The sequence below is a fragment of the Neolamprologus brichardi genome, chromosome 7 (genome assembly GCF_056152115.1).
Source record: "Neolamprologus brichardi isolate AB-2024 chromosome 7, ASM5615211v1, whole genome shotgun sequence".
In the NCBI taxonomy this organism is placed as follows: Eukaryota; Metazoa; Chordata; class Actinopteri; order Cichliformes; family Cichlidae; genus Neolamprologus; species Neolamprologus brichardi.
In genome coordinates this window covers 21620339-21645981 of record NC_142110.1, presented here as the reverse complement: position 1 = coordinate 21645981, position 25643 = coordinate 21620339, and the positions used below count along the sequence as shown (strand labels likewise).

The following is a 25643-nucleotide window of genomic DNA, read 5'->3' as shown; positions in this document are numbered from 1 at the left end:
AGGGTGTAGCTATTGCAGTATACAGTGTGTTAGGTGGATGAGTTGTACAGGGAGATGGCCACAGGCAGGAATGATTTCCTGTGTTGTTCAGTGGTGGTTTTTGGTAATCTCAGTCTCTCACTGAACGTGCTCCTGTGGCTAGCCAGCATGTCATGGAGTGGGTGGGAGGAATTATCCAACATTGTCTTTATCTTGGACAACATTTGCCCCTCCGTCACCACCTTAAGAGAGTCCAGCTCCATCCCCACAACATTGCTGGCCTTGCAGATCGGTGTATTGAGTCTGTTGGCATCAGCAGCCCTCAGCCTGCTGCCCCAGCATGCAACAGTGTAGAGGATAACTCTGGCCACAACAGACTTGGAGAAAATCCTGAGCATTGCATCGAGCATAATGATGTTGATATGAGTCCATGGCTTATATTGTTTTATTGATGTTATTTGAGTTTTTGTTATTAAAACCCCCCACAATCTTATTTACCCAACAAACTGATTACTAAACTAATAATAATAATGATAAAAACAACAACAACAACAATAATAATAATAATAATAATAATAAAGTATTAATAAACTATTTGTGAATCCTGTGGATGCCTCTGCATTTCTTCCTTTGCTAAACCCATGAATCTTCTCTGAGGTCTTCCTCTTTTTTTTTGCATCCCTCTGTAGTTACAGTTTGCACATCACCCTTGTGCTTGAAAATTCATATCAGTGCACTTCACCTCCTTTCTTCAGGCATCCTCTCATTCTCCAAGATTGTGTCAACCAATCTGGTCAGTAAGACAACATCTCCATACCTCCACAGGTATGTCATTTGGACCAATCACATTTCCACTCGTAGTTCGTTTCATAGCTGGCTCATAAAATTTTCTGAAAAATGTGTAATGTATTTATAGAAAAAAATATATATAAGAAAAGATTTCTGTAAAAATCTCATATGTATGAAAAGTTTTAATGCATAAAAAACTCCATACCTCTTTTTACTTATTATAAAAAGAACACACACACTCACACACAAACACATCTATCTATCTATCTATATATATATATCTATATCTATATATCTATATATCTATCTCTCTCTCTCTCTCTCTCTCTCTCTCTCTCTCTCTATATATATATATATATATATATATATATATATATATATTGTTCTTGTTGTTTTATTTTCTTTCCATTTTGGGTTGGTCCTAACTGTCGGATGTCCTCGTAGGATATGTCCAGAATACCTTGTGGCCTGTTATGGTCGAATAAATATTAAAACAAACAAACAATCTGTAGCGTTTAGTTTTAATTTTTTGCTTTGTTCTTTTCCAAGCAATTATCTCTGTAGGTAAAAAGCTGAAATTATTCAGTTGAATTATTCAAATAATAAAAAAAAAAAACAACATCTGCCACGTCCGTCGTGACGTCACCAGCAGCCGTCAGTCGACGTCGCAGACATGGAGGAAGTGAGAGGTGAGAGATTTACTCCTTTTAAACTGTCTGAAATTATCTCTTTCACGGATACATACTCAGCTAGCTAACAGCAGATGTTTGTTTACGCTGCGTGATGTCCGGTGCTGCTCGGTAATATGACGGGAGGCTCGGCGTTACCCGAAAAACCACCTCATTGTTTCAGCCGGCGTTTTGATTGCTTTACGTGTGGCTCACTGTCCTTTTCACTGTGCTGTTAGCACCTCAGCCACAAAGATGGACTTTAGTATTTTTCCCCACCGCATATAAAACCTTTACTTTCAGCTACATTTGTCTGAAACCGGCAAACAGAGTCTGCCAAACGTAAAGCTGCTTACTGTGTGTTTCTGTCCTGTGAAGGCTGCACCGTCAGCTGCCCGGTGTTCTGATTAAAAATGTACCCCCAGCGACCCGTTCCGCTTGTCTTACTAGTTTAGCGAAGCAGGTAGTTATTAGAAATCCAGTGAATCCAGAAACTTGTTTATTATAGTTCAAACTGTGATAAGACAGAAAGAGAGGTAATGATATATTTTTTAAATCACACAATTTTCCTGTACCTACATAAATCTAATGCATTTTAATATTCTTATAGATTACTTTAACGCAGGTTTTTTCTGATGATTGGTATTGCATTATAAAGGATTACTGGATCATGGGCACAAAAAACAATTATTACCATGAGCTTCTGATGATATTTAAAGATGGCTTGTTGTTTGAATGATCTTAGAGCTGTACAGCTATCACCATTAAAAACTCGACATGGGTCTCACTGTGTGTGAAGATGGAAACCTAATGTGTTATTGTCTCAGTTCTGCTGCTGATAAACTGGCTGCTGTGTGCATACGCACCTGTCAGTAGAACATTAAAGAGGCTCATACTAGAGTTTTGTAACTCACTGTATGTTTTTGTTTTGTTTTTTGTAATATTTATACACTTATTGCACATTAAATATTTCCTCCTCAGTGTTTCCCCTGACCTGTGCTGTGCAAAATTATGCATGGGGCAAGGTTGGACTGGACAGCGAGGTGGCCAAGCTGGTGATTGGCGGAGATGCACTTGCTGTCGTAGAGGCTGATAAACCTTATGCAGAGGTAAGGCCCAGAGATATTTGGGGTACCTGTTGGAGGGAGGGTAGTGAACATTTATCACTCAGTATTGAAAATGTACAAGCATGCATGTGATTCATTCTTAAAAGTTAAGGAAACTTAATTTTTTCAGGTTTTCTGAAAACATGAAACCACTATGCTGGAACAGAGCTGGAAACTTGGTTTTCACTCTGGTTTTCTGGAATAGATTTGAATAGAATTGTAGGACTACCATTTCTTGAGATAGCTACGCTTGAGTTGCTCGAGCTTGTTTACACTTACTGTCAGCAATGAGGGATCTTTAACATTTGAATTTAGCTCTGTAGTCTTATGTTACGGTTAATGATACACAACTCCTCAGCCAAGCAAAAATAAGGTAATCATTTTGGTTTTAAATGCAGTCGTGTCCTAGGCTGTCTTGGCACAGGCTCGGTGCTGTGCATGCCTTTAGCCACGACAGCTTTGCAGTGTTTGGCATAAAGGTCATTAGTTCAGGTTACGATAGTGCTGATATTTTTACGTACTGTGGACCACATCCCTTGGTTGTACACATTTTCAGAAGGATGGATTTGATCAACACATTATGTGACATGTCTTTTTGTTTAACTGACTTTTGGTGTTTTATTTTGTTTTGTTCTTTTTAAGGGACTTGTCACCACAACTCTTCCCACAGCTGTTGCTTTTTTCCCACAGACTTCCTGTTATAGTCACAGTCATTGCCCCCTGGTGGCTAGTAAAAATAACGGAGATTTAAGGTACCTAAGGCTTTACGTTTCAGACCTGGGCCTCTAATATGAATAAACATTCACGCAAAACTAGTTAACTGGCTAAATTATCCCAGGCATTCCCCTGCCCGTTTGCATAAAAGGGGTGGTCTTGGCACCACCTGACCAATCTAAAGGGGGCATTTCACAGGTTGTATGACTTTTTTTTTTTCACAGAAAATGATCCCTATCTGAGTCACCTACTGCAGAGATGTTATCAAATGGTTCTCACTGAGAACCAAGAACATATAAATATACTATATAAGTATGCAAGATTGCAAGATATGCTGTAGAAAGTTATTAATCTATAACCAGATTAATAACTTTCTACAATGATTATTTTTAGCAGTAAAAATAATCATTTTAATTCCAGTTATTTACACATTAGAGTCCATTTAAACTTGATTGATACAAGATGTGGAAACCAATTCAGTTAGTCACGGATCAAAGTGAAATTATATGTACTGGTTGAACAAGTATTCTCGGTGTGTTTTGTGTTCTAGAACCAGTGTAAAAAAGATTTAGAATCAAAATACAATTAAATACAACTATATTTGATTTTCTCAATCTCTGAATCATTACACACCGATTCTGTGATATATTCCATACAGCACACAGTTTGTGCTTCATTCAGTGGTTTTAGGCACAGCTTAACAATCAATAGAAAACAAATTCCCCCAGCAGACAATCTATTAAACAACCATGCTGTGAATAAAAGACTCCATAAAAACGTCATTGATTCCAAATGGAAACTCTGGAAGTAGCCTGATTAAATATAAAAACACTATTCAACCTTAGTGTGCTGTCAAATCTGATAAGATCATGACGTACAGTGTAGGTGTCTAGTTTTTGGATCATCTGTTTGCTCACTGACACGTGACTTTGATAGAGCTTGTCCTTTATTTACAAACTGGAATAGCGCTCTGATCCCGTAGATTACACTCTCATAGTTTGGATTCCTTCCTTTTCACTGACTATAAATGACCGTGGTTTGGAGTATTGGATTAATTGGGTCCATGTATAATCGCAGGCTTTTCTCTCAGTCAGCAAGACATCTGGGGCCTCTCATAGGTTCTTTTAGAAAGTTTCAAGGCAGATAAAAAGAAAATAAGGAGAGCTACAAAACTGTGTTTTTTATTATTTATTTAATTATATTTACTTAAGATTTAGTACTTAGGAAATGTAAAGTGTGCCCACTTTTGGAACCTCTTGCTGCAACACCAACAGGAATATTTCTAAATAAAGTAAATAAAGTATGAGCTGTTATTCAGCTGAAAGCTGTGCTGTTTTCTCCAGCTGTGGATGGGCGCTCACCCAAAAGGTGACGCCCAGATTAAGGACAACAGGATCGCACAGACCACCCTGGGCCAGTGGATCGCCCACTTCCCTGCATGTCTGGGCTCAAAGGTGAAAGACACCTTCCAGGGTCAGCTGCCTTTCCTCTTCAAAGTTCTCTCGGTCAACACGGCTCTGTCAATACAAGCCCACCCCAACAAGGTGAGTACACGGACTCACACACCTGCTCAGAGTTCAAGTTCTGCTGAAGCTGGCTCATCATTGTAAACTGGCTGAAGTTTATTGGTGGAGGCAAATGTCAGCTGCTTTATCAAATGATTTATCAGGAGAAAGCATTACTCAAATCTACTTGTATAGCATGTAGTGATACTAAACTCATTGTGTTTTGAAGTTTTTTAGGATCAAGGACATACTTTTTTCCTTTGTATGTGTATGAAAACGCATGTTTTTTTTCTATAATGTTTTGGTCAGGAATTAGCCACTCGACTACACGCTCAGTTTCCGGAGCACTACCCAGACACCAACCACAAACCTGAGATGGCCATTGCTCTCACCCGCTTCGAAGGCCTCTGTGGCTTCAGACCAGTGGAAGAGATCCTGGAATTTCTTGAAAGTGAGTTTTGGATTTTTTGTGTCAAACCAAAAAACATGTACTCTGCTTCAAATGGTCATAAAACAAAATTAATCTGCGTGTGTTTATTTGTCAGAGGTCCCAGAGTTCCACACTCTGGTGGGTCACGGGGCAGCACAAGAGCTGCGGGCCAGCGTGGGAGATGCAGACCGTACGAGCCAGGCGCTGAAGAGGTGCTTCACCAGGATGATGGATTGGGAGAAGAAGGTGGTGGTAGAGAACCTCAACGAGCTGGTGAAAAGGGTCACGGAAGACGGTGAGAATTCGTTTAAATGATCGTCAACAGGTTGCATGATGTGTGTGTAGATATGTGTCGTTTAACTATTACACATTTCTGAGGCAGTTTTAATGTAAATTACACAAAAATTGTATCAAGGCCACTGAAGGCAAAAAAAATTATTTTGAAAACGGTTTATTAAAAAGAGATTAATTTACAATAATAGATTCTTTAAAAGATCTATACTATATTAACTGAAAAAAAACATTGACAATTGCAGAGTCAAAGTCTGATTTGCAGTATTTGTTTTTATAGCCAAAGATAATTTTTAAAACTAATTTCTTAATGCGCAATTTTAAATGTATGTTCTTGTATACACAGCTTACAGCTATCTACTGTTATGTTTGTAGTTCTGGGTCTGTGAAGGTTCTCAGTCATCCATGTCATCGTAGTCTAAGGAGCTTGGAAAGAAAAGCGTCCGAGAAGCTTCTTCAGCTCTAGGGTAAAATGGTGGAGAGTCCCAGATTTAAACCCCGTGGGAGTATCCCCCAAGGAGGGAAAAAGGGACCCTGGGCCATCTGACCTCAGGAAATCACATGATAGGGTGGGGCTAGGTTTCACAATGAGCTCGCCCGAAACCCTGGCTGATTGTGACCCACACCCGTTTTCACACTTTGACTCATGTGATTTGGTAAAGGATCATCAGGGGGTCCTTTTGTCCCTCTTTGGGGGGATACTCCCACTGGGTTTAAATCTGGGACTCTCCACCATCTGACCTTAGAACTGAAGAAGCTTCTCGGATGAGAGGTGAAACGTCTTCAAGCAACTTAAAGAAGTCCAGACGCTTTTCTTTCCAAGCTTCTTAGACTATATAGTTCTGCCCACATTTTAACCAGGACCTACATGTTGAAGATCGAATCTGTGTGTCAGATTGGAGTAATTACTAAAATTATAAAGGCTAAGAAACCTTTGTGTGATTCTGGCATTGGATAGGAAGGTTTCTCATTAGCTAGTGATGATATTTTTAATCTTGACACCCTCAGGCAGTCGTGGCAGATGGCTGATTCTGGTGGAGGTTTCTTCCTGTTAAAGGGGAGTTTTTCTTTCCCACTGTTGCCAAATGCTTGCTCCTATGAGCAAGCATTTGAGGCGTTTGATTTAGCATTACATAAACTGAACTGAATTGAAAAAGTATGTAAGACCTGAAAAAGTGTGGTATCCGCTAACTTGAAGCATTTACTAAAACATAATTGCTGAAGTATAAATAATGTTTTGAGGGTATTTGTGTTAGAATAAATAGCTACAGTGAAAGGGTAGGGTCCAGCTGTGAGTTCACATCAGGGGAACGGTGCTGTGCATTCACACCTAGCAGTGTTAGCATCTGGCAGCAAAGTCGACCATTCTGCAATTATACAAAAATGACTTTAAAACACAGAGAAAAATAAGAGCTCAGTCTGATCTTATGTTTTGCTAACACAGTCCTACCTCGGGATGTTTGTGATCCTTGCAGCTGCAGCTGGAAAGGACACATCAGGCATCAGTGGTGACCTGTTGCTCCGTCTCCACTCTCAGTACCCTGGAGACATTGGCTGCTTCTCAATCTACTTCCTCAATCATGTGGTCCTGAATCCAGGCCAGGCCATGTTCCTGGGAGCCAATGAGCCTCACGCTTACCTTTATGGAGGTCAGTAGATAGCATTTACATTTATAAGATTCTAGTACAATAGAGCTCCAGATTCAGTTGAGTGAGCCTGACTGAAACTATGGACTCTCCAGTGTCGCTGCAGTTCTTCTGCATAACAGAGCAGCAGATACGGCTTTTAAGAGCTAGTATGGGATTATTTAGCAGCTTAGGCTTTTCTGTCTGGACGACCAATTTGACTATGCCAAGACTGGCTTCTGTCTGTCCACAAGACTCACTTTTCTACAGTATTGGTCAGAATTTTAGTCAAGCTTACAACACACTCATCACCTAATGGATCACATTTGTCATTTTACAGTCAATAACCTGTACATTTTGAAGGTGAATAAACTGGATGAGCTATTATGCCATAGAAGCGCTGGGTCTTTAATCCCAAACATAAAAATAAACAATGTTTTTATGCATCTTCTGTTACTCTCAACGTCACGTCCACTGCATCTCTACCACAAATCTTAAAGTATAGATCATAAAGTCTCAAAACTGCAGGCCTCTGTAGTTTTGAGAAAATGCTACTCAAATATTGAACTACGTTCAGCTGCAGATTAATACACAGGGAGTTTTTAAAGGAGGATTGTGCATTTTTATTATTTTACACTGAAGAACCCTGAAGTATACTAAAAGGCTTGTGACAGAGCAGAATACGTGTTGTTGTACAGTCAGAGATATTTAAACTGGAATCTGTCCAACTGCTGGACAAGAGACTCTGGAGAGGAAGCTAAATTATATCAAAGACTGCCACAGGAGTGAACTAATCAGTCTGCAGGTAGGGAAACACAAGACAGGACGTGGTCTGCCAGCAACTAATGAACTTTCACAAAAAGTGGGGTTTGTCTGACAGTAAACAGTAAATGGTGTCTGTCTCTTGGGTGGAGGACATAGTAAAAATAGTAGGCAGAATAAATAATGTTTTGGGTGTCACTAACATAACCAAGTAGCCAACTCCAGTAAATTCTGTGTGTATTATTTGATTCCTTAGATGAGTTGATGTTAAATACATCGATTTAGTTATTTTCAGCAAATGACGTGGAAGCTAGTAAAACTGCCTCATCCACTGGGAGCAAACTGCAAAATGCTGAGAGCCAGCCTTTTTTTTTTTTTTTTACCAGAAATGTCGAGCTTTGGTGTCATCTTCTTTGAAACATGAAGCATACACAAGAGCTTCTCTGTGAACTCAGCAGTCTGTGAAGCACTGATTTACCGCAGTGTCTTTTTTAGCAGCTGTCTCAGCAGAATAAAATGCAATCCGGCTATGAGATGTGTTGATGATGTGTACAGCTCATCTTTATCTCTGGAAAATTGCCCTGTTCTGCTGTTCGCCCACATGAAAGCATCTGAATCTGTTTAACATTGCAGGATTTTCTAGGAATTGATTTTAATATTTGATTTTCTATTTATGCACCCATCTAGACTGTATTGAGTGCATGGCCTGCTCAGACAACACTGTGAGGGCCGGACTGACACCCAAATACATCGATGTTAACACGCTCTGTGAGATGCTGAACTACAGCCCTGCCCCCGCCTCCTCGAAAATCTTCCCGTGTCTTCAGGACCCCTCTGACCCCTGTGTGTCCATATACAACCCGCCCGTGCCAGACTTCACTGTCATGAGGATACAGGTTAGAAAATTGTATAGTTGATCTCATCTTTAAAATAAAACCTTGTCATTTGAGAAAAAAACCCAACTAACTTTACGTGATATATTGACATTATATACAAATTAGACATAACACTGTGACCGCTGCTAGTTAAAGTGAATAACGCTGATTGTCTCTTTATCAAGGCTTCTGTTAGTGGGTTTGATATATTAGGGAGATAGTGAACATTTTGTCCTCAAGGTTTATGTGTTTCAAGTAGGAAAATTGAGAAATGTAACGATGTGAGTGAGTTTGACAAGGAGTGATGGCTAGATGACTGGGTCAGAAGATCTCTGCAGCTCCTGTGGGCTGTTCCACATCTGCAGTGGTCAGTATCTATCAAAAGTGGCCCAAAGAACGAACAGTGCTGAATAAGCGATGGGGTCATGGACAACTAAGGCTCATTGATGCATGTGAGGAGTGAAGGCTGGCCCGTGTGGTCTGATCCAACAGATGAGTAACTGTAGCTCAAACTGCTGAAAAAGTTGAAGCTGGTTCTCATAGAAAGACATCAGAATACACAGAGCATCACAGTTTGTTGTGTATGTGGCTGCATAACAGCAGACCAGTCAGGGTGTCCTTGCTGATCTGCATCAGAAGTGGACCAAGGAGCAATGGAAGCAGTGGTCTGGTCTGATGAATCATGTTTTATTTTCTTTTACATCACGTGGATGGTCAGGTGTGCGTGAGTTGCTTACCTGGGGAACACCTGGCACCAGGATGCATTATGGGAAGAAGGCAAGCTGGTGGAGTGTGACACTTTGGGGAATGTTCTGCTGGGAAACCTTGGGTCCTGCCATCCATGTGGATGTTACTTTGATGTGTACAGCCTTTGATAGAAACAGTATTCTCTGCTGACTGTGGCCTCTTTCAGCAGCATGATGCTCCCTGCCACAAAGCAAAAAATGGTTGGACCACAGCAATGAGTTTGAGGTGTTGACTTGGCCTCCAAATTCCCCAGATCTAAATCCAGTCATTCTGTGGGATGTGCTTGACAAAAGAATCCATGAAGGCCCCCTTTGCAACTTACAGGACTTAAAGGATATATTGCTAACATCTTGGTACAGATACAGCAGCACATTTTCAGAGGTCTAGTGGAGTTCATGCCTCGATGGGTCCGGGTTGTTTTGCCAGCAAGACGGGGACCAACACAGAAATTAGGCAGGTGGTCATAATGTTATATCTGATCAGTGTATATAATAACCAGTTGTTTTTTTGTTTTTAATTTTCCTTAGAATTTAGTTTAAAATGTAATATTTGGCATATTGTGTTTTGTGTTTTTAAAAAGTTAAACTTTTACTCTCAACCCATGTTCACTCGGAGTTGATATTATAGAAACCTTCCTTCCATCAGTCTGCCTTTGTGACGCTTTGACACGTAATTTGTTGAACTGATAGAGTGCAAAAACAAATTTGAAAGAAACGCGAGTTTCATGTATTTTCCAAAGTGGCTTTTATTATTTGAGTTTAGTTTTTGTAAAACTGCTTAGTTTCACTTTAGTTTTTACTAGTTTCAGTATTCGTTTTAGGGGTTTGATTTAAGGAGTTACAAATTGATCGTGCAATACAAACACAACACTTTTTGAAGGCAGCTGAGTCACAGTTATGTGACTCTAACAATCTGACCAAATTAACCCTTTCACGCATAGTGGTCACTACAGTGAACAGCTATGCAAAGGCTGTTTTCTTGTATTTGTGTCAGTGTTGATGGTATACTTGCACATAAACCAATACATTGGACACTGATGTGTCACTCCATACCCTGCCATCCACTGGTCGCTTAGTGTGACTATAGATGTATGACGTGTTTCATTGTAATCATTGTTATTTAACCCTGTCATGCATGAATTATGACAACCTCAATCAGGATTTTTTCTTAAGTATTTTTATTCATCTTTTCATGCCTAAAGATGAAGGAAAAAAGTCCTGATTGAGGTTTTCATAATTCATGCATGAAAGGTTTAAGAAAGACCAACGAAGACTCTAAACTTCACTGATTTCAGGAAGTTAGATCCCAATTACAGACAGTAAAGCAAAAATAGGGAATCGCTTAAATCACCTTTCTTCCCCCCGTTGATGATCAGTCTTTTTAACCATATCTACAATGAGGTGCCGACATGTGACTGATTAGATAAGAAGCAGTTTAACACGTGTAGTTAACTGTCTGTAAGTGTATATGTCGTGTACAGTGTCATTTTACTTTTTTCATGTGTCTAGATTTTATTTGATTCCAGTTCAGCAAAATGGTTTTTCATACCTAACTTTAGTTAATGATAAACCATTATTGATGTTATTACAACACCTGTGATTTTAATACTGTTAAAAATACACATCTACAGTTAGACCTGAACTGAAGTATAACAAATGTCTGAAGTCACAAAGTACACATCATCAAATTTAGAAATCTGCACATGAGGCCACAGTTGCTGGTAAAACTGGATTTATATCTTATTAATCAGCAGGTGGCGCTCATGAGAGGGTCCTCAGTGAGAGGAATGAATTGCGTGTAATGGCTAAAGCAATTAAAAAACGCCAACGCATGCTGATTGGTTGATTAAGGATTGACGACACACTCTTTGATCGACATCCAAACTGGACTATTGCAAGCACCACCTTTAAACAGGAAGTCTCGAATGTTTTCTTTAGTTTTGTAATGTTTGTTTTAAATACCGACTCATTGTCACCCTTCCATCCTGCAGATCCCAGCCTCAGTGAAGCAGTACAATATTGCTCCAGTCGACAGCGCCAGCATCCTCCTGGTCATTGAAGGTGAAGCCACGGGAACCTCGCCTGCCGCTCTCTCCGACCTCACACTGACGCGGGGCAGCGTCCTGTTTGTCTCGGCCAACGAGAGCATCTCTCTACACATCACCTCACAGTCGGGAATGACCCTTTTTCGAGCCTGCTGCCTTCTGTAGTTGTGGGTCTGTGGTCGTTAAAGCTCATACTACCTGTTTGTTTGTATTTGTGATTTGAAGTGTCGAGGTTTGTCCTTGTGTTTTAACTGAGCTCAATGGTTCGTGCACTTTTTACAAGGTAGTATAGAAGCTAAAGGAGCCTCTAGACCCAGTTTATTGACGCTCATCGGTACCTGCTGCTCCCCTTTAACCCCTAAAATGTAACATGTGCCCTCTCCGCCACCTCCAGCACTCTTCTCTAGCTTTAAACTCCAGTTTTAATCCAATGCTGATGGATTTAATTGGTTCTTACCCTTTTCGTGTGTGCAAGTACTCATAAAACACAGAAGATCTGCACATCCAAAATTCTTTATAGGTGCTGGAAAGAGGGCAGAATAAAAAGTAAAATATGTCTGTTTAGTTGCTGTTTTGGTGTTTAAGGTCCTTAGTTTGCTCAAAAATAGAAATCTGAACATCTGCTGTCCCAGGACAAGTGAAGAACATCCAATATGATTAAAAGTTTTCAATTAGCTGAAGGCGGAATGTAAAAAATGTTGGTGATAACTGGAAAAAAACATCAAGTACAGTTAATTTCTCAATTTTTTTCCTGCATGTTATCTTATACCCTGAATCATGAAGGTGACACACACTAGCTGTAATGAACTAAACAGCTTTGTGGGGCTGATGTTTACTCTTGTTCACTTCATCACCACTCAGTGCTTTGAACAGCCAGACAACCAACCTGTTGAGGACAACAAAGCACATCTGTTTTATATGCCAGCTACTGCGTTCCCCCAGGATCAGTGTTGTCATTTTAACTTTAGCTCAAACTGGAGAATATCCACCTTTCAAACTTAATTTTAGGCAAAAAAAGTAAAAGAAAAACAGTAAAAAGTACAAAGTGTGATACTGAGATGCCTGTGCATGTTTTAGAGCAGTAGCACTCTCCAGAGCACCTTCTGTGATTACTATATCAGTGCTACAAACCAATCACAATGAAGCTAAGCCTGCTGAGTGTTACTGCTTCTGTTACCAGCGCATGTTTTACAGTCTGGAAACATCCCATCAAAGTGATGAAAACTCATGAGTATTAAAAATGAATGAATAAAAATAAATAAGAAGCGGGCATGAAGAGCCATTTCCATCTCTGTCCCATGAAGCATGACGATGTGGCAACCATGCAGGGGTGTAACAATTCTGAGACCAAAACCATGATACAAACGTCCACCATGCTCAGGTACTCTGGGATTCACGTAGAGCAGTTAAAGCATGCTAACTTTATGAAAGATGTAATAAAGATTGTTCACGTAACAAGCGGGGACGCCTGCTATTTCTCGACTATGCATAAAGTCCAGAAGTACTAGAAGTGCAGACTTTAATTAGTGCTTTAATTAGATGCAAGTTAACTGTTGATTTGAAGAGTTTGTTCAGTCACCCATAACAGGTGGGAGTACCCCTCCCTGACAGGGCGTGATGTTCGACTTTTGTATGTGGGCTTATCTGACAAAACTAACAACCAGAGCACTGTGCAGGCATGTGGGCGTTAACCTGAAAAGAAAAAGTACTTCTGGTGTTTATGCTAACACTAGCCACACTCGGCCACACAAAAAGGCAGAACAGATTTCAGATTTTTGGTTACGCATTGTGCGAACAGTATTTGTATGGACAATGATTCATTCCCTTTAATGTTTCACACAAAACATGAAGTGAAGTGTTTGTACGTCTCTGCAGTCTATCTAACGAGACAGAGGAAAATTGTCAATTCTCTCCTGATGAAACTACAGTCAGACTGGATGGCATCATTACGGCTTACGTGTCAGTGTACACATATGACCTTGGAGGGAGCCAGTCTGTGCATACATGTGTGTGTTTGTGTGAGAGAGAGACTGGGCCTGGGGCCTGTGGGACATTGTCATGGAGGATGGGACGCTACCCACTGGTCATTGCTGCCTCCAGTAGGATGTGGGTACTTGATGGTCCAGGGAGTGCGGGTCGATGATTTGTTGTGGTTGCTTACCTGCTTCTTTGTGTGATTCCAGGCCGTTCTTGGGCATTTTGGGGCCTGGGGTCCTGTCCTCAGCTTGTGCTGGGATGGCTGGCATCTGGCCAGGTCAGCTCCCTGTTGCATCTGGTCCTCTGAGTCTCGTCCCTTTGGCGATGGGGGATAAATCTGTGGCCTCACTCTTCCTTCTACGGGGTTGAGCACACAGTTTTTCCTGGGTCGTGCGGTCTTGGGTCTTCAATACTCTACTTGTCTGCTCCTGGCTAACAGGGGATGTTGCTGCGAATTGTTGCCCTCATTATCAAGAACGTTTTGCGTTGTGCTAATCTGGATGTATCAAAGAACCTTTGCACTGGACATTTTCTTCTTGGGAAATGAAATGTTTTTGGGACAACAGCTGAAGCTGTCGGACAGGACGGGTATTGAGACTGTCTGAGGGTATATAGAGCTGAACGGGTAAACTTCACTTTGCGGAAAAAAAGTGAGGGAACTCATGCAACCTAATGGATTTTTACACCATTTTCAAATTTTGAAATCACTCTGACATGTTTCCAGCTATTGGTTGTACTCCTCATTGTCCTGTTAGCTGTTAGTAGCATAGTAACTTGAAGTGTTGCATTAGGAAGGGTATCTGGCATAAAACTGTGCCAAATCAAAAACTCAGATCCATCCGCTGTGGCAGCATCTTGGGGGGAAAAAAGAAAGCAGCTGTAAATACCTCATTCAACAGTTTCCAATGTGCATGAATTCACGCAAATAACTCACGGCAATACTTCACTTTGTCTTTGGTGTGAACGCAAAAAAACAAACAAAAAAAACCAAGGCATGAAACTTGTAGTTTGGGAGAATTGTTACACCTCGAGAATCATAAATGCATACCGAGTCAAACATCTTCTTTGTCAACTAACAATTAACTAAACCTGCTTTAAGGTACTTATTGTAATTTCCTCTGTTTTAAAAGTGTTTTAACACCTCTTAAAGTTAAATGAAGCTTTCAGCAGAATGTAAATAATTGATCAGCATGACTTTACGTCCAAAACATTGATATATTTTTTTGTTGAAGAGATATAAAGAGAACCTTAACCAGGGCTGGACGGCAATTTTGTGTAATACCAATTTGTACCACAAGATGGTGCATCAGCATAATCTTTGTTTAACCAGGCAAGCCATTAGAACATTGTTTGTACAAAGGCATTTACTGGTGAAATACTGCCCCCAGGTGATAAAGGTTTTAGTTAACATTTGCTGCAGTTTAATTACAAAAAGTACCTTTAAAAGATTTTTTTGTCTTTTTGTACAGTTGTACAACAAAATGCTGCATTGAATTTTATACCTTATTGTATTGGAGACAGATTTTTTGACTGTTGTTTGTAACGATTAATCAGCACGTGACGATACATATGAAGTAAATGGTTTTACATGTTTACTATAATAGCTAAACAGGTTTCTTTTCCTAAAATATAATCTCTTTTGGTCACCACTTTACAACATGTTGGTGCAGTAGTAATAGTCGATTATTTCGGTAATGGTGCAAACTTCTGTGTAACTTTCCGGTTCTAGTTACAGGGTCGATCTGAATTCACTCAATAATGATGTGCACTTTCTTCTTGTAGTAGTTTTTATAGGCTCTCAACTCAAATATTCAATGATAGGTCCTCTATCAGCCTGCCAACCTACCACTGAACACGTTTTTCAGAGTGAGTGAAGCCCTGTTAATGCTTTATTATCACGCTTGTGATGTAGGTTGATTGTCCCCAGTGCAGATGTGGTAAACCTTTACTTGTTTACTGTTGTTTTTTTTGTTTTGTTTTTTTAAAAAAAGAAGAGTATTAAGAAGGATGTGAAGTTATTTTTAGATCTCTTTTCTTGATTACCTCAAATCATCCTTCTGTAGCTCAAAACACTGTTAACGAATCATCTCTTGTTTGCCATGTTTTCATGTTATCTTTGTTTTGTGGAGTACTGTATTTAATGTAACTTCTGATTTAATGATCACGCACCTTTTTGTTGCCGATCTTGCTGTAAGTCACGTTTTCATTTGAATACTGGACACCTCAAGTTTGTGGCTCTTTTTTCCTTACTGTAAACTAATGACTTTCAAATACAGTTTGCATTGTTTTCTTTAACCTTTTATGGGAACATTTACTAGAATATGTCTGTAGTTAGGGCATGGTTGAGTATTTTTGAATGTGGTGATGCTGTAGCATGGTACTGCAGAGAACATGTATGTAAAAACGGTTTAATAAAGCCAGGTTCTGTTAACCGTACGGTCTGAACTTGTTTTTTTATTTCCTACCTCTGGAGTATGAACATGAACAACATACACACAGACTTTTACAGCCCCCCCTGTGACAGTACTGTATTGTATTGCAAGTATTTCTATTATATCATATCATAGAAATGTTTGTTATAACACAATGTCACAGAGTGGCAAATGTGTACCAGACTGGGGTGACCTGATGATGTTCTGCACAGCCTCCCTGGAAAGATCAAAGCCTTAAGAGAAGGGTGTGTCTGTTATGCTCTTGAGGATATTTGAACGGGCAGCAGGTCAGACCCAGGACACGCTTATGAACACCTCAGTGTCAGCCCTGAGGAGCGAGAGGAAAGGGCGGTGTAGGCATCTCTGATTGGAATGTTTTACATGCTAGTGAGCAGAAAAGAGCATGTAAGAGTATACAATCTGAAACAGAGTAGAAATGCAACACACTTATTAATGTCAAATATAGCTTTCTATAGAACACATTGAAACATTAAGTATATGAAATTTCTTTTGTCATAAAACTGTAAGCAAATATCTGAATATAATAAGGAAAGTAAAGCTGCTAGGTCAACGATGAGTAAGGCATTTTAAAATTTACCCCACACTGCCTAAGGATCGACCACTTATAGTTCCACAAACAGACATTTTTATATTAAGAAAAAAAAACTACAACGAGAATTCTTTGTGTTCTAGAAAAGTGCAATAAAGCTTTATTTCCTTATATCCAGTGTACAGGCTTTCGTTATGTTTACTTATTTTCTTTTAATATTAATTTCTTAAGTCTCAGATAATAAATTAAAATTGTATCAGGTTCTGTTATGATCCTCCGTAACCGTCACGGTCTGTTTGAAGTGCTCCCACAGGGGGCGCTGTCCTGGTAGTTTGCAGTGCACTTTGGCAGCTGTGACAGGTGTTTTGTCATCCATGGTGTCCAGAGTAAATCTGTGCCTGCAGATCACTTCCGGCTTGGGCCGAAGAACATCATACAGTGCCTGTAAAGCCCGCACGTCCTCCAGAGCATCATGGGCCTTGTAGCTCACGCCCAGCAGCTCCCTGACCAAGTTCTCCTGTCGAAAACTCTCCAGCCCATAGTCCTTCAGCACCTCACGTGACAGCGGCAGAGTGTCAACGTAACCTGAGACCAAAGACTCAAACTCTGCTCTGAGACCAAATTCATCTAGCGCGCGAGCCAGAAGCACACAATCAAAGCGGCGAATGTTGTGGCCGACGACGAGAGGGCGGCCGAGCATCTGAAGGAAAGCTATAAAGGAGACGAGCACCTCTCTGAGGGAGTTGGTGAGAACAGGCTGCCGGTGCAGGTACAGCCTCTGCCTGTGAACCTTGAAGCCAGTCACCTTGGAAGCTCCACGCTGCATTCGACAGCGAGGGACGACGTAGAGGTTCAGCGAGTGGCCTCCACTCACCGCAGCCAGCTGGACGATCTCACAATTTGGATCTAGAGGAATAAAACATGAACACTTTCATGTGCTTCAAATTTAAATGACTACCTGAAGATTTTGTTTGTTTGTTTTTTTTAGCAGAAACAAGAGCAATTTTAAGAGCCAGTAAATGCAAGTAAAATAAATAAAGAAGAAACAGAAAAAACACCCTCAAATACGTTAATAATTGTTGATGTTGCACAGTTTGTCTTCCACTGTGCAGCTTCCTGCAGCAGACATGGGCTTAGCATAAATGAGTAAAAAAATAACTACAAATAATAAACCCGAGGGACATCTGTTTGTGTTTTGTCTTTGAAAGAATAAATAACTCAGCCATTATACTGGAATATGATTTTTAAATAATCAAATATCAGTCCAAATCTATATTATAGCTTCAATTTGCTGTTCTTAGCTCACAGGAGTGGTCTTTTGCTGCTGTAGCCTTTAAGGTTCAACATGTTGTGCATTCAGAGATGCTGTTCTGCACATTTTCCCGCCAAGATCTGCCACTTTTTGGACTGTAGCTGAAAGCTTCTCAGAATTTCTGGGAAAATGACCTCATTAATAATAATTAAAAAAAAAAAAATCACTGTCTCTTTGTCATGTAGCTGCAAATGCAAAAAATAGCATATTTATTGAAAATAAATAAACAGCATATTTATTGCAAGGCTGCATTTTACATTCGAAGAGATTCTATTTAATAGTTTAATAGTTTTTTTTTTTCTTTTAAAGAAAAATGACCAAAAAAAGAACAAACAAATGAGCTATTGAATATTTTGGCTCCATTTATCTTCCATACATATGTGTGCACGGTGCGCTTAGTGGGTCAACCGTGTGTCTTTCCAACTTTTAACCGCAGTTTACAAACATTATCATCATGATACAGTTTTATCGGTCATAATAACTCACGTAAAACAAAGTTAGAGTATGACCGTACCCAGTCCAGTCGTCTCCAGGTCAAAGAAAACCAGCGACTGTTGAGCGCCTTCAGCTTCCTCTGTTTTTTGCATCACGAATAAATAACTTCCGTTAGTGAGAGCAACGGAAAGGTTAGCTAATAAAGTCCAAAACCGACTATCATCATCGGCCTAAAGTGTTTAGCGATAAAACATTACATTTGGTCGGCACAGTTCTACTGTACACCGAGTCTGTCAAGCTTTCCCCGCCATGTTTTAAAGCACCTGCGCAGTGACCGACCGGAAGCTTGAAAGTTTCAAAACAAAGGCCTTGACAAAAAGGACCATATTGGACAATACAATAAAGATACATGAAAAACACAACTAAAAAAACTCGCACGCTTAGGTATAATATGCTACTGAAAACCGAGAAATAAAGAACCTTCCCATTTAACTTTTTTTTTGTTATTTCTTCCTCTTTGGAGCTAAAAGAGGCCACCCATCAGTGTTGGGAAGGTTACTTTTAAAATGTATTCCACTACAGAATACAGAATACATGCCCTAAAATGTATTCCGTTACTGAATACTCGAAGGCTCGTAGCCGAAAACTAGCTTTACTTTGTTGTCTGGGTCACTTTGCTAGCAGAGACAGAGAGAGGCGTTGAAAGGCTGCTCCAACGGAACTTATTGTTTTTGGAGGAAAACACGAACACGGTGTACAGTCGAGTCTTAATAGCTTACTTACAACTGGGCTCATCAAGCACTCTTCTTGGCTGCAGTGGTTATTATTATATTTACATGCTTCCAGCTCCCGTTTTTGCTCGACGACAGCTCGTACTTTTCCTTTTTCTCCCTCCCTCGCTCACAGACACATAACGTGTATAGCAGTCCATTCTCCCTGCAGCACGGACTACACTGCCCATGATGCTACATTCTTTAGAGCTATACCAGTCAGTGTTGCCAACTTAGCGACTTTGTCGCTATATTTAGTGAGTTTTCAGACCCCCTAGTCGCTAAAAAAAGACGTGAAAGCGCATATCGCTTTTACTCTCAACAAGCAGCGGGTGCTGTAACGCAGTCAGTTCTTCTTTTACTCTTTTACTGTTGTTGCTGTTTTGTGGATCACAAGGTTTAAAACTACTTATAAACACACACACACACACAAAGTAACTCCACCAGAGTGCCTATTGCGGGTCACTTTTGCCGGTCCAAGCCCGGGTAAAGGAGCAGGGTTAGAATTGTGACATTAAAAAACAATAATTGCTAAAATAAATTTAATTTGTAGTTCTAAATAAATTCTAAATGCATTTAGGACGTTTTTTACTCACTTTATGTCTCTTCCACGATGTTATTTCTCTCTCCAACAATATAGATTACAATTACATTAGCATGACCAATTATGCAAATTAGGCGATGACTTCATTTAGCGACTTCTAGCGACTTTTAGGACAGCCAACAGTGATTTTCCTTACTGAGGAGTTGGCAACACTGATACCGGTAGCATTCTGCCTATTAGCTTAGCACAACAACAACAGGCGCTCTCTCGCCCAGGAAACACGCAGAGAGAGAGCGTCACCCTGTAACCATGGCAACCGTAACGCTGCCGCCTGGAACAACAGAACGTAGCTGTCAAACAAAACCCAAACAGTCCTGACCCGCCACAATATGAAACAGGGAAGTACCGCCGTGTAATCCATTTATTTCAACAAAGTAACTGTATTCTAAATACCACCTTTTTAAACGGTAACTGTAACGGAATACAGTTACTCATATTTTGTATTTTAAATACGTAACGGCGGTACATGTATTCTGTTACTCCCCAACACTGCCACCCATACACATGAGATGTCAATGGAAACCCCAGAATGTCCTTATTTTGTACATCAGGACTTGGTAGGGTAGCATTACAGAGGACATAAATGAATAGGCTGGTTCTAAGGAGGATATATTTGTTTGACATATTGATTTTTTTCTGCGTGAGTCATGCAAAAATTTTGAATAGTACAATGCTCCCATCTATAAGAGACAAAAAGATAGCAAGTCATCTATACAAATTACAAGCTATGTTGGGCTCCACCACTGACTGTAGAAAAAATAAAATAAAATAAATCTTTGACATAATCATTGGTGTTAACCAGCAAGCCCAAGGTTCACAACTATGCCCTCTAGAGAAGAAGACGTGTGTAATTGGTTCCATATGCTTGTCTGTCTGTCTAGCGTCTACAGTTTTCAAGAAATGAAGAGTCAGCTGAGACAGGATATGGTGCAGTTTAAAGGTGTCATTTCCTGCTCTTATAGAAACCTGGAATAAAACAGAATCAGTGGAACCTTAGAAACCACAGAGAGACACTTTGTAGTAGCAGATCTTTTATTAAGGCTGAGAAAGATGTGGGTAATGCTCTTTTTTTTAAAAAAACAGAAAATATTTTGCAGACCCATTGCATTTTGGTCCACAGAGGCTACAAAAAGGCATCAATGAGATCAAAAGGAAACAGAAAAGGAAGATTGCACTGCATGTGACACATTACATTACATTTAACAGTAAATAAGTTAAATCTTGATAACTTATGACCACACATTACTCCATTTCATTTGTTCCTGTTTGTCCAATGACCTGAAAATAACAGCAAATAAAAGGTCAGCTTTAACATATTTTTGCTTTGTCTGATAATTTCTCATGTATTTCTTTCAGCATTTTGTTAATACACCCGGACTGCCCTGAAGGTACAATTGGAGACGCTAAATGTGGTAGGTCTCCAGGCCTTGTACAGCTCCTGCAGCATTCTGGCATCCTCCACAGCATTATGAGCGTTGTAGCTTTTTCCCAGGAAGCGCCGGACCATGAACTCCTGGGAGTAACTGCTCAGACGAAACAGGTCCTTGCTAAGCAAGAAGGTGTCCAGGAACCCAGACACCACCTGTTGGAACTGCTGCAGGAGGGAGCAATTCTGCAGCCACCTGGTGAGCACAGGTGCATCGAAGCGCTTTGCATTGTGGGCCGCCAGCAGCACTGGACGGTGGAAAGAGCGCAGGAAGGCGATGAAATTAGTGAGAGCCTCAGCAAGAGGGATGGTGTCCACGGGAACCCTGTGGAGAAAGAGGCGGTTGTTGCTGACAGTGAAGCCCGTGACACGTTTTGCGCTCTCTGTGAGAGGCTGGCGGGGGAGGATGTAGACATTAAAGACCCTGTCTTCACAGATGGCGGCGAGCTGAATGATGTCACACACCGTGGTGTCTGAAAATAGAAGACGAGACAAAAGGAAAAACAGATAACCACAAGTTATAATAGAACAGTATTTTTGCAGAAAGCAGTGCAACATGAACAGGATGGTAGCTTTCCATTTAAAAGCAATAGTTTGTCAGGTTATAATGTTAATATTTCTATCCTTGTCAAGACTTAGATGAGAAATCTTACACCACTCTTAACATCTGTCACTCACATGGATACCTTGACAGAAATGCTGAAAACAGTACTGGTGGTATCGATACTATCGCAATATCGATAGTATCGATATCAACACTGGTATTGAATCAATACTAACACAATCGTATGTAGTTAAAATCCCAACACTGTTGTGTGGGTGTTCATTAAAATGTACTCAGGAATAGGCAAATTTATGATAATTCAGCTAATAAATCATGACACACTGCTCTGACCTACATAAGCTCCTCTTATAAGTTAAAGGTATCGGTATCGGCAATACTGCTCTTAATCCACTTGGTATTGGATCGATACCGAAATTTACAGTATCGCACAGCACTAGAAAACAGACAGTCTTGAGGATGCTACAGAGCATGCTCTCTGGTTTCTAAGTTTTTGTGTGATTAGTTTTCAAACAAATGGGAGCAGTGCCTAGACGTTCATTTGTGCAGGAGTTGGGGCTCGAACATTCTCTTTGTTGTGCTGGATGATAGTTTCTGTCACCTTTCAGGATGTTACGCCTGATAGGGATAACCCTTCTTTCTATTTTGTGAACTGAACAGTTTTTCCTTCACATTTCAGGGCTGCTTCCAGATTGAAATGACTGAGTGTGAATCAGAAGATGATGGAAAACAGCTTATTGTATTTTCAGATAGAGAGGGATGCAAGTCCACTGGAGAATTACGCAACATTAAAAATGGCCGGTAGATATATTAAACACAAATAAATACACAAATAAAGCTTTAAAAACCTTATTTTGGGGCAGCATGAGCATTTCTGAAACATATTTTACTGACAACTCTATACCCCTATAGATTTCTATTCAGGATTCTTAAGCTGCTGTGACTGCCTCTTACAACATTTGACATGGATGTCAAAGTGTATTAAAGGTGTTGCAGTAGCAGGTTTGAGGGGGGGGGGCTCTTGTATTCTTTAAATACAAAATGAGAATCAGGTGTTAGTTATCAGCAAATGGAGGCCTAATATCTTCCACCCTATTACATAAACACATAATGTTTGTTATCAGGAAGTGATAACAGATAATCACTCCCCATTTGTAGATTACAGTGAAAATGAAAATATAATCAGCTGCTGTTGTTAATCTTCAGACTCTGCGTGCTGTTCTTTTTGTCCTGGGCAGGTGGGGCTGTTTGCTGATCCCGCTTATACTGACGTCAGTAACACGCTTCTCTTTAACCGACTCCTGCCAACACGTGTGACACCAACATGCCTGGCCTCTGAGGCCATTCTCACACCCACGCCAGCTCAAATCACAGAAACGAAATCAGCATCTGGTTTCATCTATGGCGTGTCTCATGTCCCAACGATGACAGGAAATATGATTTTGACTGACTTCCTAACTGAACAGTGCTGTGGTTTCCACTGAGTAATCTGCTGAACTCTTTCTCAAATTAACTGCAGAGTCATGCTGTCCTGAAACACGAGTGTGTATTTAATGTTAAATGTACTGTTCATATATTGCAGAACATGTACGATACTAGCACGTGGGCACAGCCGTGGTTTCTGTGCTTTTTGTTTGTTTGTTTGTTTGTTTTTGTTTAAAGCTGCCTGACACTTTTTATAATCCCTCAAAGAGAGCTTGAAGAAACGGAAGGCTGACAAGTGTAAGATTAGACATCAAAAACAGAAGCTACCACCCTCCTTATCGCGTAGAGTAAGGGCTCTACATGATGTGCGTGTGTGTTGGCAGGTGAAGCCTTCAGACTGGATTGTAAAGACATGATGGATAATATCAGTACATTTTTTTCATGTGTGAACAACACAAGGGAATGTAGGGGATCACTGATCTAGGAAGTCTGTTCCATAATATATATGTATATATATATATATATATATATATATATATATATTTTAAACAAAAAAACTAAGTGCAGCAGCGGCCTTCTATCAAGTAAATAAAGTGATGTTTTGGTGCTTAAAGCGTGTTGTAATTCTGTTTTGGTAAATTAGTGAATGCAGTATTAGGCAATAAAGGCACAGAGTTGCAACTGCATGTAACTACTGCTTTCATTTCATTCACATCCAATGATGCTGAGGTTTAATTTACTCCAAAAAAGCTCTATCTAAAATAACATACATAAAACAAAATACAACAAGAAACGTTATATTATTAAAGATTAGTACCTAATCCAGTGGTTTCCAGGTCAAAGAAAACGACAGTTCTGTCTTGAGCCATCTGCAGATGAAAAATTAAACAACAAACAAAACAACAACAGTCAGTGTTTAAACTGAACCTTTTTAAAGTTAATTTTGCCTCCTCAGTCACAGCTGTAGTCAGCCACTGAGAGCGTGTATTGAACTCACCGTGCAGCCTGCAGGTTGCTGTAAGTCTGCTGAGCCTTGTGACAGATGTGAAGTCAGCTGGAGAGAATAAATGTACTTATGTGGACTCCTCAGGGAGGGCCCAGCAGGTGAACCCCCGCCACGACATTTCACAACTTAAAACTGCGCCCTGCTTTCATTTTAGTGGAAGAGAAACTCTTTTTTTTTTTCTTCTAACCAGTCTCCTTCCTGCTCGTTCGGCCCGCTCTGAACGTCCGTGAATGTGCCAGCGGTAGAAACACACACACGCACGTTTCTCGGTAAACGTGGAAACTTCTCTGCTGTTCGTTCACTTTCATTTTTGAGCCGCTTGATAACACACGGTTTTTGTTCTACAGCAAACCGTAGATTTGAATAGCCTATGTTATATAAATGAAAAATAAAGTGACTGTAATACAAATATAAAGAAATTCATATTTTTAAAAAGCTATATTATTAAGCGAAACTTTAAAAAAGTAGAGTGTGACCGTAATGATTTTGAATTCATTTGAAATAAAACGTTTTTAAAAAGCTGTTAAAGTCACGGTAAAAAACTACAATATTCTACAGTATTATAAATATTCTGCGAAGAACCACAACTCATATTTTATTTTATCTTGCGCTCGTTTGCTGCCACCTTCTACCAACCAGGGATGCTCATGATTGATCATTTTCCTATAGTCCAGTATAAACGTTTTCACAGCCCCTCTGCTGTTCTGTGAAAGTTTGTAGAGACACCTTCAGAAACAGTAACTTGAAGTAATTATTTACTGTGTGACTTTATCACATAGTAGTGAGGAAATTGTGGTCCGCTCTCACAGCGGTTAGTCTGTTTCGGTTCACTGAGCTTTATGGTGTTTCATCCATACACAGCATTCCAGTCAAGCTGAGATCCGGACTTTGACTGGATCATTGCAGCACCTTGATCCATTCATTTTCAGACATTCTCTTGTAGATTGTTCAACAAGAGTTGTTGAACCAATGTCCTTTGGATAGACGAGAGCGAAGCGGAGACGTTTGGCCAAAATGCACAGATCTACATTTAGAGAAAATTAAATGCAGCATAACAAACACTTCTTATCAACTGTCAGGCACCGTGGCGGGGGGATGGTGATTTGGGCTGGGGACCTTGAAGTGACTGACCAAAACCTCCTCAGGCTGTACTGCCATGTTTTTTGTTTGTTTTGTTTTGTTTTTTAGAAATCAGACCTTGGGTTGAAATTACTGATATTCTGTTGACTATTTTTCAGCTGTGAATAATCTTTCTCACTGGACCATAGATGTATAACCTTTGCAGGTTGATGTGCAGCAGCTCATTGCTTCTCTAAGACCACTGTCGATACCTTTCCTTCTTCACATTGTGTTAACAAACACCTGAGTGCTCCAGACCTGCAAACTGACAAAACTTCTGCTTTTATAGAGGAGGTGACATTTGCTGCTACTTACTCTCTTGATTCCTATGGAAGTGCAAAGGGTGCACTTAGTTTTTCATACTGTGGTTGTGAAGGTATCATGCATTCACTTAAAATAAGGCTGGTTTTTGTTTCTTTTTTATGTACTCGGATAATTATATGAGTAATTCAGCGGTACGTGGCTTTTTGTCAGGTAAACGCATTATGTT

General features: G+C 40.1%; 3 protein-coding genes across 3 annotated transcripts; 1 reads left to right on the top strand and 2 right to left on the bottom strand.

The window, feature by feature from the left end:
• The first annotated feature begins 1425 nt into the window (after window positions 1-1425).
• Window positions 1426-15997, top strand: mpi (mannose phosphate isomerase). Its single transcript, XM_006782422.3, has 8 exons — window positions 1426-1457; window positions 2418-2545; window positions 4600-4800; window positions 5071-5212; window positions 5307-5486; window positions 6958-7131; window positions 8557-8765; window positions 11482-15997. The coding sequence occupies exons 1-8, from the start codon at window positions 1442-1444 to the stop codon at window positions 11698-11700; spliced, it is 1269 nt and encodes a 422-aa protein (XP_006782485.2). The 5' UTR covers window positions 1426-1441; the 3' UTR covers window positions 11701-15997.
• Window positions 15998-16197: 200 nt separating this feature from the next.
• LOC102792043 (maternal protein exuperantia-1-like) lies at window positions 16198-18726 on the bottom strand. The gene is made up of 2 exons (XM_006782423.3): window positions 18321-18726; window positions 16198-17400 (listed from the first exon to the last, which is right to left on the bottom strand). The coding sequence occupies exons 1-2, from the start codon at window positions 18391-18393 to the stop codon at window positions 16751-16753; spliced, it is 723 nt and encodes a 240-aa protein (XP_006782486.2). The 5' UTR covers window positions 18394-18726; the 3' UTR covers window positions 16198-16750.
• A 1915-nt stretch (window positions 18727-20641) lies between these two features.
• On the bottom strand, window positions 20642-24202 carry LOC118455897 (uncharacterized). Its single transcript, XM_035916058.2, has 3 exons — window positions 24026-24202; window positions 23846-23897; window positions 20642-21514 (listed from the first exon to the last, which is right to left on the bottom strand). The coding sequence occupies exons 2-3, from the start codon at window positions 23895-23897 to the stop codon at window positions 20979-20981; spliced, it is 588 nt and encodes a 195-aa protein (XP_035771951.2). The 5' UTR covers window positions 24026-24202; the 3' UTR covers window positions 20642-20978.
• Window positions 24203-25643: the final 1441 nt, after the last annotated feature.

Coding starts and splice junctions, on each gene's coding strand:
- mpi (XM_006782422.3), top strand. Junction 4,801..5,070: donor TACAAGCCCACCCCAACAAG/GTGAGTACACGG, acceptor TGTTTTGGTCAG/GAATTAGCCACTCGACTACA. Junction 5,487..6,957: donor GAAAAGGGTCACGGAAGACG/GTGAGAATTCGT, acceptor TGATCCTTGCAG/CTGCAGCTGGAAAGGACACA.
- LOC102792043 (XM_006782423.3), bottom strand. CDS start 18,393: ATGCAAAAAACAGAGGAAGCTGAAGGCGCTCAACAGTCGCTGGTTTTC. Junction 17,401..18,320: donor CCTGGAGACGACTGGACTGG/GTACGGTCATAC, acceptor TTATTCCTCTAG/ATCCAAATTGTGAGATCGTC.
- LOC118455897 (XM_035916058.2), bottom strand. CDS start 23,897: ATGGCTCAAGACAGAACTGTCGTTTTCTTTGACCTGGAAACCACTGGA. Junction 21,515..23,845: donor CCTGGAAACCACTGGATTAG/GTACTAATCTTT, acceptor TTCTATTTTCAG/ACACCACGGTGTGTGACATC.